Below are 19,839 nucleotides of genomic sequence, written 5' to 3' on the forward strand. Positions count from 1 at the left end.
TGCAATAATTCAGTAGAATTATCAGTAGAATTGAGCAGCATGGTGGCTCAGTGGTTAGTACTTCTGCCTTACAGCACTGGGGTCATGCGTTCAATTCCCAACCATGGCCTTATCTGTGAGGAGTTTGTATGTTCTCCCCGTGTTTTCGTTGGGTTTCCTCCGGGTGCTCCAGTTTCCTCCCACACTCCAAAAACCATACTGGTAGGTTAATTGGCTGCTATCAAATTGACCTTCGTCTGTGTGTGTGTTAGGCGATTTAGACTAAGCCCCAATGGGGCAGGGACTGATGTGAGTAAGTTCTCTGTACAGCGCTGCGGATTTAGTGGCGCTATATAAACAAATGGTGATGATAATGGTAGAATAAAATGTAATAAATGGACAATATTGGGCATATTAAAAAGCTTTATCCGTTTGCTGATACCCTGGAGATGTTTGAATTAATGAGTAGATGGCTCAATGCAATGTGATCAAGTTAGCTAGATGACAAAAACTGTTTTTAAAACAAACTACTTTGTAAATGCAGGTAATGTATTATTGTTTGGGTCACACATGAACAGTCATGATACATAAATTATAGGATATAAGATTTATCTCTCATGCTGTGTGCTTTTGTTGTATGTCTAAGGCTGCAATCACTTGATGTGAACTGTTAAAGAACTTTGTCTACTTCTTCATTTAAAACTGATCTTTTACTCTTTAGATGACCCTGTGCTTTACAGAGTGGCGGTTATAGTAATTGTCGCTTCGGCTTACTCTTGTGTAATAGAAATGTTTTGCAATTACCTTGGATAACCCAGGACAACACTTTTAGATGAGATGTGTGGTGATGACAATGTCTCGTTAATTGCCAGGGCCATAAAGCAGCACCTGTCTGTCCGTACAAGACACTCGCTGGGACAGTCTGTCTAAAACTGACTTCTGTGTTCAGCATTGGATCCAGGCCGCATTAGTAACCTGACAGATTTATATCCCAAATCGAATTGTTCGCACGCACAGCTAGTTGTATACTGATTTATACAGTTAGATCTTGGCAATCAACAGAATGTGCGATGCCTAACCGTTTTATTAGATGTAAATGGCTTTTCATGTTTGTTTTGCATTCTGCTCGATGATGTTTTCCATTTACACCCAATGTACCATTGTTATGTTCTTCGCTGAAGTCTCAAAGCAACATTTTATAAAAACAGATCTCTGAATGTTGAGTCCGGCATAAGAGAGAAGGTGGTAGAGTAACCGAGGATCAGTGAAAATATCTGGTTTAATAAGATTTTTTTTTTTTTTTTTTTTTTTTTTTTTTTTTTTTTTAGAAGCTTTACTAAATCTAATTCCGAAAAGTGATTTTGTGTGTGGGTATGATTCGCCTCATTTTGCCAAAAGATCTGGTCGCTGAGCGTTTCAGATTTGTTATGTGTGTTTTAGTTTGTTTTTTTTTGTCTTTCATATTGTGTGCGTGCTTCCTAAAATTGGTTGGATACACAAGTCTAATCCTGGTGCTTGCGCCAAATAGGATAGAGGTTCCAATTTGGCCACGCCAATGGATAACAAAATTGGACCAATGCAGATGTTCCGCTCTACTAGACCACTCCCTGCAGAGTTACTGACTGGTGATGATACTTCCACGGTTTCACGGGTCAGCAGACTACAGTGAGCCGGATAATATAACATCTGGCAGTGTGTAGTCCCTTATATCCTGCCCCATCACACTTCAATGTTCCAAGACTGTCTCTTCATATCAGAATAGGGTACCTCATTATGATGTATAAATATCATGTATACAAGAATCTTGATAGAGCAGACGGGGACCTGCGTGATGATACAAAGCACATTCCAGATTCCTGCCCACATGTCTTAAATAAGTCACAAGGGTAAGCTGATGGTTTGTATTATTTATCGCATTTGCTTTTTTTGCAATCGTTTATATTACACACACCAAGGAACTTTCCCATATAGAGTACAAGATATATAGACTAACTTCCAATTACTAGCACCTCCGGGGGGTACATGGACTTTTCAGGGTGAAAGGCTCTGTGGCCACCCATTATAGCAGGAACCCCCCCCCCCCCAATAATGAACCGTCTTCACCCTTGAAGCTCATTTAAATATCTCAGGAATTCAGTGCTGACATAAAGATAGTATATTTTTGGTTAGATAGTGGATTATATCTGGCTTCACTGTGGTTGCAAATTAATCTAACCCATAGTTGCCTACTCTCCCCGAATGTTTGTGAGCCTCCTGAATTTGGGGAGACCTCAAGGGGTTCCAAGAGAGGGTGTCGCTCCGGCAAGGGTGCATACCTGCCTGCACGTGGGGCCGGGGTTTTATTGTGATGTTGTAAACCATAACCTCAATCTCCGTAAACCCCAAAGCTGGCATCGCCGTCTTACCGCAATTGGCGTCCTCTGCCTTGCCCCGCCAACTATATGAAACAAATGGGGTTGGTTGCACCGACCTCATCTCTTCCTACCTCCCCTCCACGTGTTCTGAAGAGGGGATATAAAAGCTAGGAAAGTATGAATTATCCGCTCCCCAGGCCAACTCTACACAAAGCTACACAGCAATTAGTGAGCTGAAAGGCCAATGCTTCATGCACCAATTTAAACAATAGCCCCGGATGGCGAAGCAGATGTTAAAATCTGCTGCCTACTGCAGGCCTTGATTACCGTTAATGTATTAATGACAGCCACCAATTAAGCATGAAATTAACTTGGATGCTTTCCATCCCATGGAGTTTGGTCATTAACCTGCTGTGCGAAGCATCAGCGTTACCAGCGGGCGCTGGCCAGGAATATTTCATTGTAATTTGCGAGTGGCTGCATGGACTGAGATGCTTTGTGTCCAGGAATGCACAGGGAGTAATCCCCTGAAATCCCGCGCTGACAGACGCAGCTATGTAAAGGGGCCTTGTGACCCAGTCAAGTCTGGGACACAATCTGACAGTCACTTGAGAAGCCGGGTTTTGTAGAAGTGATTCTTGTACGGTGAAAATCACCCAGTCGGTCACACCTGCCACAAGCTGTCAAACCGGGAGACTCGGTCGCGTTGTATCAGTGGCAAAGGCTGTTTATCACATTACTGTCTCAATACTTTATATTTCTCAGCTGTTTTAGAGGCTATTTTAGAAACACATTGGCTTTCTTTACAGTTTTCTCTTCAAAACAGCAGCTGAAAGTCTCCTTGTGGGGCAATTATGATATCAAGGTATCCGGAATTTTGTGGGATTGGGCAGTACTGACCTTCTATATTTTATGGGATATAGAGTCACATTCCACAGTGTAATAAAATCCCCATTAAAATTAATGACTAAGAAGCTAATACTCGAATGTAAACTGTGAAAATATACGTTTTGCATGAATTTTCTCGCTGAATATCCCAGATGAATAACTCACAAGACGGCTTGTACTATATTGTACATGGGGGGCAGAGGCAAGTGGAGGGGAAAATCTCATCAATATATTGTCATTGTTTATTTAAAAGGTGTCACGGATTCCATAGCGCCAGACAATCCTCTTGCAGATATGTCCAACATGAATACAATAAATATAATGACAGATACAGATAAGATCAGTGACATGAGTACAATAAAGCAGAATAATGCCTCCGTGGATGGGGTAGCGAGGATTCAGCTGAAGACGTGACAGCAAGGTCGTATGAGGGTGCCAGACATGAGAAGTAAGGAGAGAGACATGACTGGGACAGCCTGCGTTCTAGAGGGAGGGGGTAACGAGACAGAAGGGGCAAATGGGGCAAGAGTGAATGTGGTGAACGGATGACGCAGAGGGAGTGGACGTGAGAGGGATAAACATAGTTAAACTGTACTATTTAATTACATTTATTTTTTAAAAAAAGTGTAGTTATATCGTGCCTCTTTCTTAATACTTTATTTCCTGTGTTTTTTTTATCTTCATGTGTTTTTGGATATTGCCTCTATCAATAAAGAGGCTTATGGTACACCAATGCATTGCAGTCCTATTGTATATTTTGTTTTGTTTTGATTGATCTTTGTGTGTGTTGTTGAAGAGACATGTTTGTAAATATAAGGTCTGACCACTCTGATTTCTGATTGGATAACATAAACCTTTTCTCTTAATGTGATCATTGTAAAGTATGTGTTGTATCACGTGATTCTTCAGTAGAGATGGGAACGATCTTTATGTATGTATGTATGTATGTATGTATGTATGTGTGTATATTTTTGTATTCAGTGATGACTAGTTAAATAATTTAATTGATGACCAAAAGATCGTAACTTTGTGGAAGACTAGATAATTCCCAAAATAATATCAGAGCAAAATGCGAAGTGTAATAATCCATGCGTATAAGGAAGTAGATGGCAATGTTTAATTATTCGCCATTCTACACATTCTTTCGAATAATTGTGTGTATATATCTATATCTATATCTATATATCTATCTATTTATCAATTATAGTGTGTGTGTTTTGGCTCCAGAGTGGTTGTGGAACTACAAGTCCCAGAGTGGCCTGGCCACCTCTAGCAACGTGTGGCTTTCCTGCAGTAGTGTAACTACAAGTTGCAGCATGTCCTCCTAGCACTTGGCAGCTGTAACTCTCCAGTTGTTGAACTACAAGTCCCAGAATCCCCTTGTGGGTTCTCCAGCTTTTCTGGAGCCTGCACGAGGCTCACGAGTAATACGAATAAATTATGCCTCACTGGGTTTTTGTTTTGCTTGATTTATAGATCTTTAATGAAAGTCGAAATCCGAGTTTATTTTCCTTTATGTGACTAAACCACTTGAGGTGTTTGACCTTATGTTGAAGGTCATTCTCTTTGGGTTGATGAGTCGTACAGGAAACAAGTGTATCACAACAGTTACAGGTCTTAGTCCCTGCGGCATTTCCCATAGTCCTCCCTGGTAGGGTTGGGGGCCTATTAATGAAACCTAAGCCAGGAAGCGTTGGTTGAAATGTCCCGTCTACATCGTGGCATTCCAGCTATGCAGCTGTTCAGGCCGTGCAGAGTGTGGGCTGCTTCCTTACATTCACTCCATGTGTACGGCCATCATATAACCTTTTATAGGCGGTACGGAAACAGCATTGTACAGATATCTTTATATTGATGGCTTCTACAGTATAATCCCATTGTCTTCATCCTCGCCTAGAGAACGTTATCCACTGGTGGCCGAAAACGTTTTAGTTTAAAAAAACTAATTATATCTTAGCCACTTCATCTAGTATAACTTATTTGAAAAAGATTGGAACAAAACATCCTTTTTGTTTGTTTTGTTTTTATACAAACTGGTGACTTGTTTGTTGTTTTGTGTTTGTTTTTGTGTTTGTTATTAGTGCACATTATCCCTGGCAGACTATCCTGCCGGCTCCTGATTGCTATCCCTGGTATAACGATGAAGCTGTGTGGGAGGGAATTATAATCACCAAGACAATATCTTACATATATGTAAATCATGTAGTATCTAGTGTAAATTATAGATATGTTATAAGTCACTGAAGAACCTGTGATCATATAAAGGACAAGATCACTATTAATTTCCTTAAACTCTACAGCTGGGTGGGCGATATTAAGTCATTAGTGGTTTTCAGAGGTACTGAACTGATCACCACTCTCGGTTTAAACTCTTGTAAGTGATATATTGATTAGATGTTTGTTCTACAATTTGATAGGTGAATTTACATTTTGCTATTTTATACACATTTTGTAAACCTTTTATGCTGTATTCACAAAAAATGTGTGTGTGTGTGTATAAATGTTCTAACTCATTGTTTTGTTTTCCTATCTCAGCTCCGGATAACTTTGTGGTCAATTAGTGCAAAATCTGTGTCATACATCAAGTATCCCAAAGCCTGTCCTAAAGGTGAGTGGGCACCTTCCCATAGTAAACCACACGGCCAGCATTGAATTAGGATTAAACTTCTATATGCCGGAAATTGAACTTTGTGCCTTTCAGCATTTCAAAGGGTCCAGAAATGTATTTTATGATAGAATGAACAGATAGATATAGGAGTAAATGTATCAAAGGAAAAGTCTCCTGTTTTGGCTTTGCCTGGCGTGTAAGGATAGGTGGTCATCAGAGGGGATACAAAGCCTATCCTGTACCACAAAGTATCGCACTCTTACTAATTCTGCCCCATCCAAATCTCTGGCAATCAATAGCACCTGGTAACACAAGTCAGCTGGTAAGATAGACCGTTCATACTGAATTCATGCTACTAGAGGGAACAGAAAAATGTGTCCGCATTTCATAGACATGCATCAAAACTTCCGTCTTTGTAAAGGCGCACGTCAGAAACCAAATGACAGGACATCAGAGGAGGCAACCACAGAGTAGCTAAATGTATTTCCAAAAATATTTTTTAAAAAATATATATATATTTTTTTAAATGTTCCTTTCCTCACAGCTAGCAGAAAAGTGGTGGTCCTAAGATATGGACAGTAACTCTGTGATTTGCCTGGAGATTTACAGGGGGGGGGAGGGGGGTTCGTCCAGCTAGATGCATGCACTTCATTTATCGGGTGGTGTTATCCATGGATCCCTATTGTTTGGTTCATTGCAGCCATCTAGATTGACAAATGGTAACTATAAGAGAAAGGAGCTTGGATATTTTAACTAAGAGGTTCACTTGGCTACACTGTCTCAAAAGTCTTAATGAATAGATTGCAGTAAAGGAAGTTGCTCTGGTACACACGAAGCCCTGCCTGTTTGTCTTTTCCTATTAATGAAAATAAATGTTACATACGTCTGGTTGGTTGGAAGCCCTGACCACGGTGGTTCCACCTCTTCCCTGCCAAGTTACTGTAGTTTTTTGTAACTTGTGTTGTTGAGCTTTCAATATCTACAACTTGCTCACACAGATTATGTGCTGTGCAAGCTGAACCAATAAGAGACTTGCTTTTATTTTCAACATTCACAGATCAATCAGAGCTAATTGCTGGTTGGTTGGTTTATCCTTCTACATCTTGTAGTTTTGCAACTTTATTATTCTCGCCATGACGCTGGACAAATTAACAGCGCTAACCGCTCACCTTTTGCCCTGCAGGAATCGCCTTCACAAATGATGGGCGGTACATGGCTCTGGCCGAGAGACGGGACTGCAAAGATTACATTAGCATATTTGTGTGCAATGACTGGCGCCTGCTAAGGGTGAGAAATGCCTTTGTACACATGTTGTGTGTCTGTTCATTTAATACCTACATATCTTAGTACTTAGTTTGTAGAATTTACTACACTGCTTTCAGGGGACTTTCCTGGATTTTTTTTTTTTTTGGCAGTCAACAAGGTGTCTAAACTTAGCACGATCATTTCCATCCATCCCCAGCACAAGTTCATTACACAAGGCCACAATGGAAAGTGATTACGTTAATTGGGACTGGAATAAGTTTCTCCTTTTAAAATGTGTATCATGGATTGGAGCTCAGTTGCTCTAATATAATTATTAGTTATTTATATTTTATACCCGCTTTATAATATGCTGCTAGCAAGTTTGATGCTTAGAAACTGCTACCTCTAAAAGGGATTGTCCCACTTTTTTTTAACTTTTTTTTATTTTTTTTATTTGTACTTGTTGCAACTAGTATTCTTTTTAGTGTTCTGAAATGTATTTATTTTACATTAAAAAATACAGAAATTATTTGTGTCCTTTTGTAACAGCAGGCACAGTGGGGTTTTTTGCCCTTGGATATGACGCGTTTCTGCAGTGATCTGTGCAGCAGTTACAGCTGAGAGCAGCTTCATGTCCTCTCCCAGGGCAACGGCGATGACTCGCTCTGCCCAGAGTTATAAATATAGAAGAGAAGATAAACAGCATAAGCATTGTAGTTAGTAAAAGTTGTGGGAGGGTAGAGAAAGGCAATAAATTATAATTATGTAGAGATGAAAACCGCCTTTATTTAGTGGAGAACGATCGTCAATGTGCTATTTTTACGTTTTCTGGACATTTGGATATAATTGCAAACTGGAACGTCATTCATTAGTTACTAACAATAGTGACGCCTACAGGGTATGTAAAAAAACAAAACAAAAACGGATTTACCGAAATATTGAACAGTATGGTAATGGGTATCAGTCCCGTAGCTCTCCTTCTGTTTTATCTGAATACAGTTCATGGGTACAAATAATCCAGCTCTCGAGTGTGACATTATTGAACAATAAAGTAGACTATTATCGGGGCATTTTTCTGTGCTTCACTGTATGTGAATATATTATTAGTAACCTGTATATTCATACTGCGCTTTGCAATTGGGAACAAATACAGTAATACAATCCAGGGTATTAATGAACGGAGGTAACAATGTATAGGGAGATAGGAGTATGATACATGAGGTATCCGCAGTGGTGGGCAACAGGTCGGCTCGCCGAGCCTTCACCAACGGGCCCCCGGCCGGCTGCTTCCGATCTTATCAGAACGGGGGCATCTGACTTCTGCACCATGTGACCTTCTATGCACAATGCAGAGCCGTAACTAGGCAGGTGCGGGCGGTGCCGTCGCCCAGGGCGCACACCCAAAGGGGGCGCAGTAGCCGCCCGCTACTTGCCTCTATGCCTGGCTCTGTGACAGCAGGCTGCCGAGAAACCCACGGTCTCTATAAAGGCTGGACTTTGGATACTCCACGCATCGGCACTAAGCATGTCAGCCTCTCTCTCTGCTATCCTCTACCAGGGACAGTCTCTCTCCCCTGTGTGTGACAGCTTCGGCATACCTGTCATTCACGGCGTTCGGAGGGGCGGAGCTTTCCAAAAGTGGGCGGAGCTACGACCAAACATACATTTTCTGTATTTTCAACAAATCCCTGAGTGTGACAGCTTCTGTATCCTCCCATTTCCTTCTCTGCTTGTGAGAGCGTCTTTCCCCTTTCTCTCTGTGTGTCAGTCAGCCTCTGTCCCTCCCCTTTGTGCATGAAAGTTTCTGTCCTCCCTCCCTTCTTCACCCCTATGCAAGTGAAAGCCATTGTCTCCCCTCCTCTCCCCCCTGCATGTTGCAGTATGGCTGGCATTGGTGCAGTGTGGGGAAAGGGCTGTTATTTGTGTATTGTTGGTAGAGGGGGTGACAATAGTGTAGTATGGGTATGGGGGTGACATTTCTGTAGTGAAGGTAGGGGGGTGATATTGGTGTAGTGTGGGTAGGGGGGTGATATTGGTGTAGTGTGGGTAGGGGGGTGATATTGGTGTAGTGTGGGTAGGGGGGTGATATTGGTGTAGTGTGGGTAGAGGGGTGATATTGGCTCAGTGTACTACAGCCACCATCACTACATGATCACTAAACATAGTTATTCTCTCTCTCTCTTCAAGCATTCTTACAAGGTACAAAATTATTGTTGATGAAGGTCAGTTTGCCCATCCATACAGTCATCAATACAATTAATTTATTTGAATCACACCACTGTGTGTGTGTGTGTGTGTATATATATATATATATATATATATATATATATATATATATATATTCATGCATTTGCAAATATGTGTAACAGAATTCTTTCAGTAAAGTACTAGCCACATCCCCACATTAGGTTGGCCACACCCACTTGTCAAATGCCACTCCCACTTAGATGGGGGGCGCCGGTGCCCTGTCTCGCCCAGGGCACTAAAATGTCTAGTTACGGCACTGGCACAATGTGATACGGTCACATGACGCACTCTGAGGAGCGGGGGGGGTGCACTGTGCTCCCCCTACTTCACGTTGCCCCTCTCCGTGCTAGTGCCACCTATTGGTCCAGCCAGATTACAAAGAGAAGAAGCGCTTAGTGGTGATCTTTAATCCGGTAACACAGCAATGCGGGTTGGGTTGTCAGAGCGTTGTTTGTGAATAGGTTGTATATTGGTTCATCCCCCAAAATGGCACACGTTGCTGTGTAATGATGGGTCATCGTTAAATATGAGGGGGAGAACCACGTGTGAGATGAACTGTAGGATGGTGGAAATGTATGTGACCATCTTTATATAATTTAATAACGACCAAAGTAATAGGGTGATTATAATAATCCAGTGTTACATGCCAGGCATGCCCCCTCGCCCATTTAATCTGTGCCCTAATTATTGACCACTTGGCAATTAATATATTCTGTAACCCGGAAACTTGAGGAATTTGGACGGCCCTCTCTGAACATAAGATTGTTATATATGCTGATGATTTCCTGCTCACCCTAACACTCGCTCCTTCATCCAGTCTATTCAGTATAACTAGACACCTTGGGCTAGATTTACTAAACGGCGGGTTTGAATATGGGGAGATGTTGCCTATAGCAACCAATCAGATTCTCTCTGTCATTTGTTTAGTACATTCTACAAAATGACAGCTAGATTCTGATTGGTTGCTATAGGCAACATCTCCACTTTTTCAAACCCGCCGCTTAGTAAATCTAGCCCCTAGACACTATAATGAAGTGCTTACTCAGGGTATATATTCCATCCTCCCCGACAGACTAGTTCCTGCATCATGTTCCCTCCTATATTGTTAACGACCTGGCAGCCTGTAATAAGCTGTTAATATCACGGATAGGTCTTATATTATACAGTAAGATCAGATCATTTAAACAGTGGTTGACTAAGGCAGCTTTGTGTATCTGGGTTTATGGTATAACTAGACTGGGACTCTGCAGGGCTCATTAATCTACTTTGTTTTGGATAAATGAAGCTGTAGTCGGCCGTACGAGCCGCCGTAATAGCCGTCACCTCTCTTACTCTTGTCAGCGTACTTGGTTCCACTTTCCACAAGTTGGCTCCGAGAACGATTAAGGTCAGAATAAAGACTTCTGGTCTCCCAGCTGTCACAACATGTATTTAGAGCCATACGATGATTGTACACTGGACGCGTTCCACTTCAGTTTTTAATTTCATGCCATGAACGTCTGAGCTCAGGACGTCCTGTGTTCTGTGTCTCACCCGCAGGAAGGTGCGCCACTAACTTGTCTGTGTTTTGTTTGGTGATGGAACGTAGATCTAAGTTTTCTGTGGCCGGAGAATTGTGCAGTAATCGTCCTAAATTTAAAGCACTATCACTATACATAAAAACACTGTAGTACGTTTGTCTGTAACTGTTTATAAACAAAGTATTTATGATTGCTCCATCCAGAACTATCTGCCGTATTTCTTCTATAACTAATATACATAGATTAAAAGAGAAGTCTGCAAAATTCAAAATATTATAATCATATCCACTTAGTTGATGATGTTTGCAAATCCTCTTATTAGCGTTTCTGGAAGAAAATTTGTTTCTGACCCATCTACTTGTGAGTTGGAGATTTAATTTGAAAAGTTTAAAGTGAGTTTTTATAATATAGCCCTAACATTTCCCTACTTACTACAGTAGCACTTGGCAGGCATCCAGGAGCGTTGTTGGTATTTTTTAGTTTGTTGAAACTACTTTGCTAAACTTTGCAGAACAGCTAAACCCTTGTACTACCTAGCAGCTGATGAGTTTGGATGTTTACACCATGGGCACTGACCTCAATGCATTTAGCTTGCGTTAAACTCATTGGACGAAGTAAGAACTGTTTGTAACGGGCTCCGCAACGTATCCTAATGCAATTACAAATGCAGATGCTGTGCTGTGATTGGAAACCATAGGATCCATTGCCAGACCTGTTTATATGCGTTGTGTTATAACACCAAGGGGTACAGTATCTTCTGCTGTATGACACGTCTGAGAGGAGATATTAACTAACCTAATACAGAGTTATGTGTTCCATGTCCTTATCTGATTGTAGCATTTCGAGACAGACACTCAGGACCTGACCGGCATCGACTGGGCCCCCAATGGCTGTGTACTCGCTGTATGGGACACTTGTCTGGAGGTATGGAAACTGTATCCTGTTATTTACAAACACACAGGCCTGGTTCTTAACTTAGTGCTGACAGTTGTGTAAACATGTCTGCGAATGAGGCAGACAATGGAGTGACTGCAGTGGTGTGTAACAGGCAGAGATACTATGGCTCATGGTGGAAATGTTCTCTTATATGACATAATGATTACACTGCAGTCTGCATGTCAATGTCTACATTGTTGTTCCCTATCTATTCCTCGTTAGAACGTAGACCTTTTCCCATAAGATGTGTGGTAATATTTATATAGGACCAGCTATACAATGTTTGTTCATTCACGTCAGTCCCTACACCAGTGGAGCTTACAATCTAATCTTCTCTATAAGGAGGACACGCGCAAATCAGCGCCAACTGAGTCGGTAGCTAATTAATCTCCTAAAATGTGTTCTAGACCATGTGGGAAACTTCCCTTGGGGGTGGCGCTCCGGCCATTATCATGACAAACGCCCCAGTGCTCTGAGGCAGCAATGCTGACCACTGTGTTACTGCCACCCCCTGACATTAAAGTTACACAAATAAGTTAAATATTGACTAGATATTTTATCTGTTCTCTTCAGTCACTGAGAACCACACTGACATCCAGCACCCGATCTACAAGTAAAGCAACCTGATAAATTCTGGATCTGTCTGATGTTGGTACTGATCCTAGTACAGGTGAACAGTCCACATACAGGTGTCATCACAAATGCCCATGAATTCAAGGTCATATTGATCTGAGATTGGTGTGTGTGATGGTCCACACAGCACAACAGTCACATCTGTTACCTCTCGTTCCGTTCTCTCAGTGGGATTCTCTGTGCTAGGATATACACTATTGGTTAAGTACTAAGAATACAGCTACTTTTGTGGCACTGGGAAAACTGACAAGATGGGATGTAGAGAAATACCAACTTTAGATACCTGTTTTTAAAAGAACACATAAATTGTATATCTATCTAGTTTGTATGGATAACATTAACAAACAAATTTGACACACACAGAGGAACACAAAATATTTGTTCCAAAAGTCAGAAATGACGTTGCCTAAAAATATTTGCAGTAAGTCCGGGGGGTTAAAATAACCATCTCTTTAATTTAAACAGATGGCGGCCGTCCTGTGGGCGGAGCCAATATTTTTTACAATGCAGCCTATCAGTTTTGTAGTAACCAGTGGCATCACGGAGACCTTTCAAGCTCACAGGGTTCCTAATTAATTGATAACGGATTCTCATGAATATTGGTTACGTCCCCAATATGGCCTCTTCCACTGTGATGGGATCTTTAATCTTGTGTAGGCTTTGCTGTACATTAACATCCAGTATTACACTTGTAAGGACAATGGTAACGTTTCTCGAGTTAGTTATCAGAATTTATATATAAAACTTATATGTTAACGTTAGGTTGTACAGTAACTGTGTCCCTTTTAAAACAACTTTCTTTATACCGGTTCAGTTCCTATCGTCACTTTGTGTCACCTTATTCCAAAACCTAGATTTTAAGTCTAATGGGGCAGGGAAACTGAGCTTAATACATTTTGAGCGTACAGCACTATATCAATAATGTATGTACAATATAAACATAAATCCAAATCAGTAGTCACTGAAAATAAGAAACACACAAAAGAAATTGCCACTTTTCCATCAGTCAAAGCCTGACCCAGTGTAACTGCTGTTCATGATATATGAAATACTAATGTTCATCCCTCACTATGTGTAAAAATTACTTTTTACTATAAAAAGCTTTAAGAGCAACATGTGATGAAATAATTCCTTCATCGTATTACAAAAATGCCCCCCCCCCCACCCCCAGATGTCCAGCTCTAAACACCTGCTGAGATGGGTCAACAAGCTGAAACGGCAAAGCCGAGCTGACGTGATTGTTTGCTGTCTTTTTTTTTTTTTTTTTTTTTTTTTTTTTTTTCAGACCCCTTAACACCACCTGTGTTTGAATCCACTATCCTATACACATCATTTGTAACCAATGGGCCGCCTAACCAATTCTTTAGCTCTATGGAGGTTTCAGTTTCTGTTCCAATGCAGCTTTCAGCAACGGGATGGGGCACATGTCTTGCTGTACAGAATCGGAAAGGATTAAACAATTCCTATAATAATTAGAATGTTAAAGCACAGGTTTTGGTTGACCCTAGCCTGCAGTAATCTGCCTGATTGCTCTGTACATGTATAGACACGGGCACTTATATGGTGGTAATGACTGCGCTGCTTTCTATTCACAGTACAAGATGTTACTTTACTCGTTAGACGGGCGCCTGCTGTCCAGCTACTCCGCCTACGAGTGGTCTCTTGGCATTAAGTCTGTGGCCTGGAGTCCAAGCAGCCAGTTCCTGGCAGTCGGCAGCTATGATGAGAAAGTATGTCGGCGGACGTGATGGGCTTTAGTTTGCCAGTGTAAATATACATGCGTTATCATCCATTTGTTCTGCTTTATTAGGTTCGAATCCTCAACCATGTCACATGGAAGCCGATCAAAGAACTAACACATCCAGCTACAATCTCCAACCCAAAGACTGTGAGTATTGTGAAACCAAAATCCCCCCTACGTGAAGCCCTCTCTGGAATTATCTGTGCCCCGTGGTCCTCTGAGGGGAAGACACAAGTCAACGACATCGGCGTTCATGTCATGTCTACGTGTCTTCCATGTAAACCTCTTTAGAGAGACTATTTTGTTCTTCGTTCCAGAAACACAAGAGTGAAAAGATTTGTTAATGTGATCTGTGTTGTGATAATCTTACAATGAAAGATGTTATTATCCTAACTGATAGACAAGCAGACCTGTATATCTGTCACTGAAGATCATCAGCTGTTTCACAGTTCTGTAAGCATTGTACCGGGAAGATGTGCATCCTGCTTCTGACCAGAAGAGGGCAGTATAGTATGCATAAAGTAGATATTTAGGGACTGTTTCTTAACCTCTCTAGTAAAAAGTATGTATATATTTATTTTACCATCCTAATAACGTATATTATAATATATTTGCAAATGTATGCAACTGAGACGTCAGCATTTTCTTAGTGTACTATATTGTAGGTTGCAATTGTTCCTGTGTGTTGAGAGACTTGGGGCAGCTGATTTTCTGTCCAGGGAACTGCGCATTTTCTAACGAGAATCTACGCACAGTCGGTGTAATATCAAAATGAATGAGGAGCGTGGTTTTCCTGTCTCGCCAAAGTCATCCCATTGTCAGAACGCTGCACGCAGCACTTGTGTTCTATAATGTCTGTCTAATGCTGCCCCCCATCACTGCCTAAAAACCAGACTGGATCAAACCACTCTGAAAATAACTTTGACATTAGGTTCTATGATTCCAGTGCTTGCACACCTCTACTCTTCATACAAGCAGCAGTGTAAGGGTGGGTTAGTTCAAAACACCAAAAGTTTGTGCATGCAAGTTTTTTCGACCGTGCAGTCTGAATTGTATTATACTGCCACCTACAGGAACTGCAGAGATATACACACACCATGATCTGTGCCTGAACTATTTGTAGAGTGGTTTCTTCACTGCGTTCCATTTTGGAATGCGGGGTCAACAAGTTCAGTCAAAATACTCATATGAATGAACTCTGCTAGTCTACAAAACAGCCAGAGAAATATTAATGTGACATTATTTATTTTTAATACGAACTAACGGACATTCTTCTAGACTTAAAAATCTGAGAGCTGTCATTGTTGTCTTACACCTTCATGTATATTCCTACCCCCCATTTTTGTTTTTGTAGGTGGTTTACAAGGAGGTTGACAAGTGCCAGAGTGTGGTACCTAGTCAGCTGACCTTTCCTCCTCCACGAGGGACCCCCAACAGTCTGTTTACTGTCCACAGTAAATGTAAGTGGTCACAGGACGGAGCTGTACTCACACAGTTTCCATCACTTGTTGCGTCTGTCTATGGCAGGAAAACAGCCTGTGAACTAACATGTATTTATATATGTTCCACTTTATATATTTCTGTCTCTTTTTCTAAAGAAACTCTAAAAATATATATATATGTTCTTGCTGCATGCACTAGGAGCAGTTGTTTTATATTTGACCTATGAGCCACTTTTCTTTTTCCCAAACCCTTAACTGAGACTATGATGATGTTAGAGGAACTAGAGAATAACGGAGCAGGCAGAGGGAAGGCAGACTTTCTCCTAAACCTGCTAATAGCAGATAGGTAACCTAAAACTGTGTCTGCATCTCTGTGCTGAGCACAAATAAACAAATATACTTTTGATGGTAGAGGATTTATGTCCTTTTTTATGTCCTTGCACCTGTTTTGGCTGACAAGCAATGTGGTGGGCTGTGCGTATCCACAACGTACTGTGCTTCCATGTACATAAGTAACATTACTGCCTGTGCAGTCACTGACAAGCACTTTAGATTGGTAGACAGTGGATGGGTCAATGTAGCAGAGAGACTTCTCTCTTGGACAAGTCTTTTAGATCTGGTAAAGTTATTTGACCAGATCTCCGCACAGGCGCGGACCCTGAGCTCCACCTTTGCTCTCTCAATCCTGCCATCAGTTCAGGCCTTTAGAACCGTAATTCCCAGCAATTCCTTGCACCACTTTACCTCCTTCATCTATATTACTTATACTTTTTGCCTTTTCTTTAAGACTGACAACAGAGCATTTGGTCATCGCATTATATTTGCGGTCAGTACACATTCATCCATACACAACACCTCAGCAAGGCTACGATGGTGGCATTGATGCATGTTCTAATAAAATGTACATTTATCCTCTTCACATGAAGGAATACCTGCATTGTCCTCAGGATTGTACTTCATGTAATGGTCACTGGTTTCGGATGCACAGTTTATAGACAGTAGCAGAAGATTTAGATACGTTTGACCTATGACGTCCTGACATGATGATCTCTCCACAGATGAACTTACAGAGGCGCCAGTGTCATTACGTACCGTCAAACCCGACACGGATCGCGCCAATCCAGAACTTGGCGTTGGGACGTTGGCTTTTAGTCCCGATAATAGATACTTGGCAACCAAAAACGGTACATTATAGTTATTTAAATCTAATGGACCTTTTTATATCTTGAACTATACTAATTATCTTAGTCGCCAAATCTGGTTTTGGATATTTGTTAGTGAATGAATGAAAGGGTTAACCAGGCTGAGAACAGAGAGAAGAATTTTGGTAATTATTTGTTTGTTTCTCTTCTGTTCTGTCGTTAAATAACTTTCTGCCATAATCACACTCGTTATTTACATTACTGTTACATACAACACAATTGTAGCGCAAGGTATTTAGTTAAAGCCCTGGATACCTCTCGTCGTAGATTATAACGTAGATATTTCGAGTTTTTGTTACAAACTGAATGTTTATTAAGGGATGAACAAATCTATTCCTACAGGGCATTTATAAGTCGCATCTCATAGGAGTGTGCTACTGGGGTTTACTACAACAATCTACAGGACACTGATTATAAGACTGTAAAAGAAGCAAAAAAGTGTATAAAAAGTACCAGTAATAAAATGTGTGTAGCAGCTCCAAATCAGCTGCAGGAAAATTCAAACCGTTTTATTTATTATAAGTCTTTAATGGACGTCATTGTATGGCTTTATTCATTATTACATATTATGTATCAACCACATTATTTACTGCAGAAACTTTCATTTGTAATGTCGTGCAGACGAGCTATAGATTATATAATGAGATCCGTTATAGATGGTGCTTATATATACTCTATGGGGTGCTGATGCCCTCGTTTCCAGATACTACGTTGCCCGAAAGATCACTAATCTTTCTGCGCACCTCTATGGAGGGGTGAAAGGGGGAGATGCAGCATATCAGATTGCCTTTGTGGACTGAGAATTGAATCTTCTATATTAGATTGTAATGAACTATTGTCCTTTCCCCTTGTGTTATTACGCTGTCTCCTTGTAGATAACATGCCATACTGTGTCTGGATATGGGACATCCAGAAGATGAGATTATTCGTGGTGTTGGAGCAGACGTCGCCTGTCCGGTCTTTTCACTGGGACCCCGTCCAGCCCAGGCTCGCCATCTGTACTGGGAATAGCAAAGTGTATTTGTGGTCTCCTACTGGCAGCGTCTCCGTGCAAGTCCCAGTGGAAGGTAACGCTCGAGGATTAATATAAATGCCGCTCTAAACCTATATGATCTGTTCCAGGACACATCTGGCTATCCGGTCCTGTGTCCTCCTCACGGTGTAGAAATGGCGTGTACAGCACAGAGTGTGATGTTATATTCATTAGTGGGTCCCATGTGCTCCTCACAGTAACTGTACAGCATCACATGTTGCTGAATACTGTGCCCAGCCCAGATTAATATATATATATATATATTTTATTATATGCTAGACTGAGCGCTGTGACATATGCTTGGTGCTGCAGAGTTTCTGAAGACTAGTCTGTAATCTGTATCTTACAGCACCTTGCCTTAATTACATTTTAAAAACGCCCCCCTATCCTTCCCCGACGTGCCCCGGACACCCCCTTCCTTATTATATTGTTGGAGAAACTTCCCGCTGACCACATCTGTATGTTTGACAATAACAAGCAGCAGCGGTTATTCACTCTTCTGTAGTTTCTGGATAGAGGGTATCTGATCCCGTACCTGTATAAATAGGAGCTAATGAGCAGTTCTCCAAGCTGGAGGAATCTTACACCAGGTCACCATGACATGTCTATATTTCAGATGTTATGTTATGTCGGTCGGTGCACATCCTCATCCGCTGGGCGCACTCATTGTAGTCCCAGCTCACATACACCTAATAGCACATTGTGTACGTCTCTTCCAGGTCACTTTAATGTGCTGGCGATGGCCTGGCATCCTCTTGGTGAGGACTCCTTACTCCTCATAAGTAAGGATCATCTCTGCCTATGTTACTTGGAGACTGAAGATGAGCAGTGACCGCAGATGGAAGCTGTCCTAGACTCTCCACGAACTAGCTACAGACACAAAGCATTTGTGGCGATTTATTAATGAACTCTGAGCCCTGCCGAGGTCATTGTGTCTGCAGAACACAGGGCAACCTGCCACCGGCTAATGCAGACAGACGCTCTGCTTCTGTAGTATTTCCTACCCGCTACTGTGACCATAAACATTCATGATTGCTGCTGCCGTCCTGCTCGTCCGCTGTAATGAATAAAACCTATTTCTAGCTGGCTACAAAGCAGCCCATGGACAGAGACTTTGCTGCATAGGTGTCCTAGTAGCGCACCCATTCTAGACTGAAGACCCCTTGAGAACACTGAGCGTTCCATGTTCAAAGACTGTACATTGTGATGTAAATAATATGAGGAAATATTTATGTTTATCAATAAACTCTTGCTTTTAATTTGGAGTGAGGTGTATTTACTGCTGTGCAGCGAATGTGTAACCAACGAGAAGACTAAGATATTTGTGAGAATATCGCAGAGATATGAGATAGCAAACCTATGTTCTGTTCAAAGCTGTTGTGAAAATAAATATGCATCCATGGGGAAGACTGGTGTCCCGGTCCTACTCCCAGGGGTATGAGGCTTCTGATTTATTCCTAAACGGATGTTTCGTGTATTTGACGAGACAGTAAGTGATACATTTACTCATGGATGGCATTGGAGGGCCCCAGCTTACATTAATGATACTGTTATCTATGCCAGTAGGAGCTTCATAACTATGAGCGGATATGGTTCAAATGGGCCGAAATATTATTGGGATCCAGTGGGATGAACCAAATTATTGCAGGTCTATCTGTACATAATGCCATTTTTTGGCTGGTCCCCCGCAGGGCAGCACGGTGGCTCAGTGGTTAGCACTTCTGTCTCACAGCACTGGGGTCATGAGTTCAATTCCCGACCATAGCCTTATCTGTGAGGAGTGCGTGGGTTTCCACCGGGTGCTCCGGTTTCCTCCCACACTCCAAAAACATACTGGTAGGTTAATTGGCTGCTATCAAAATTATCCCTAGTCTGTCTCTCTCTGTGTGTGTGTGTGTTATGGAAATTAGACTGTAAGCTCCAATGGGGCAGGGACTGATGTGAGTTCTCTGTACAGCGCTGCGGAATCAGTGGCGCTATATAAATAGATGGTGATGATGATGTGCTTGGG

General features: G+C 41.5%; 1 protein-coding gene across 1 annotated transcript in view; it reads left to right on the plus strand.

The window, feature by feature from the left end:
• The window catches only part of WRAP73 (WD repeat containing, antisense to TP73), a 31,868-nt gene extending 12,781 nt beyond the window's left edge, over positions 1-19,087 (plus strand). The window contains exons 4-12 of the mRNA XM_075190155.1: positions 5,757-5,829; positions 7,013-7,116; positions 11,679-11,765; positions 14,006-14,140; positions 14,221-14,298; positions 15,506-15,611; positions 16,652-16,777; positions 17,671-17,862; positions 18,548-19,087. Of these exons, the coding sequence (XP_075046256.1) occupies positions 5,757-5,829; positions 7,013-7,116; positions 11,679-11,765; positions 14,006-14,140; positions 14,221-14,298; positions 15,506-15,611; positions 16,652-16,777; positions 17,671-17,862; positions 18,548-18,660 (1,014 nt within the window). The 3' untranslated portion in view covers positions 18,661-19,087. The remainder of the gene's footprint in view (positions 1-5,756; positions 5,830-7,012; positions 7,117-11,678; positions 11,766-14,005; positions 14,141-14,220; positions 14,299-15,505; positions 15,612-16,651; positions 16,778-17,670; positions 17,863-18,547) is intronic.
• Positions 19,088-19,839: the final 752 nt, after the last annotated feature.

Source organism: Mixophyes fleayi, chromosome 11 (genome assembly GCF_038048845.1).
Source record: "Mixophyes fleayi isolate aMixFle1 chromosome 11, aMixFle1.hap1, whole genome shotgun sequence".
Classification (NCBI taxonomy): Eukaryota; Metazoa; Chordata; class Amphibia; order Anura; family Limnodynastidae; genus Mixophyes; species Mixophyes fleayi.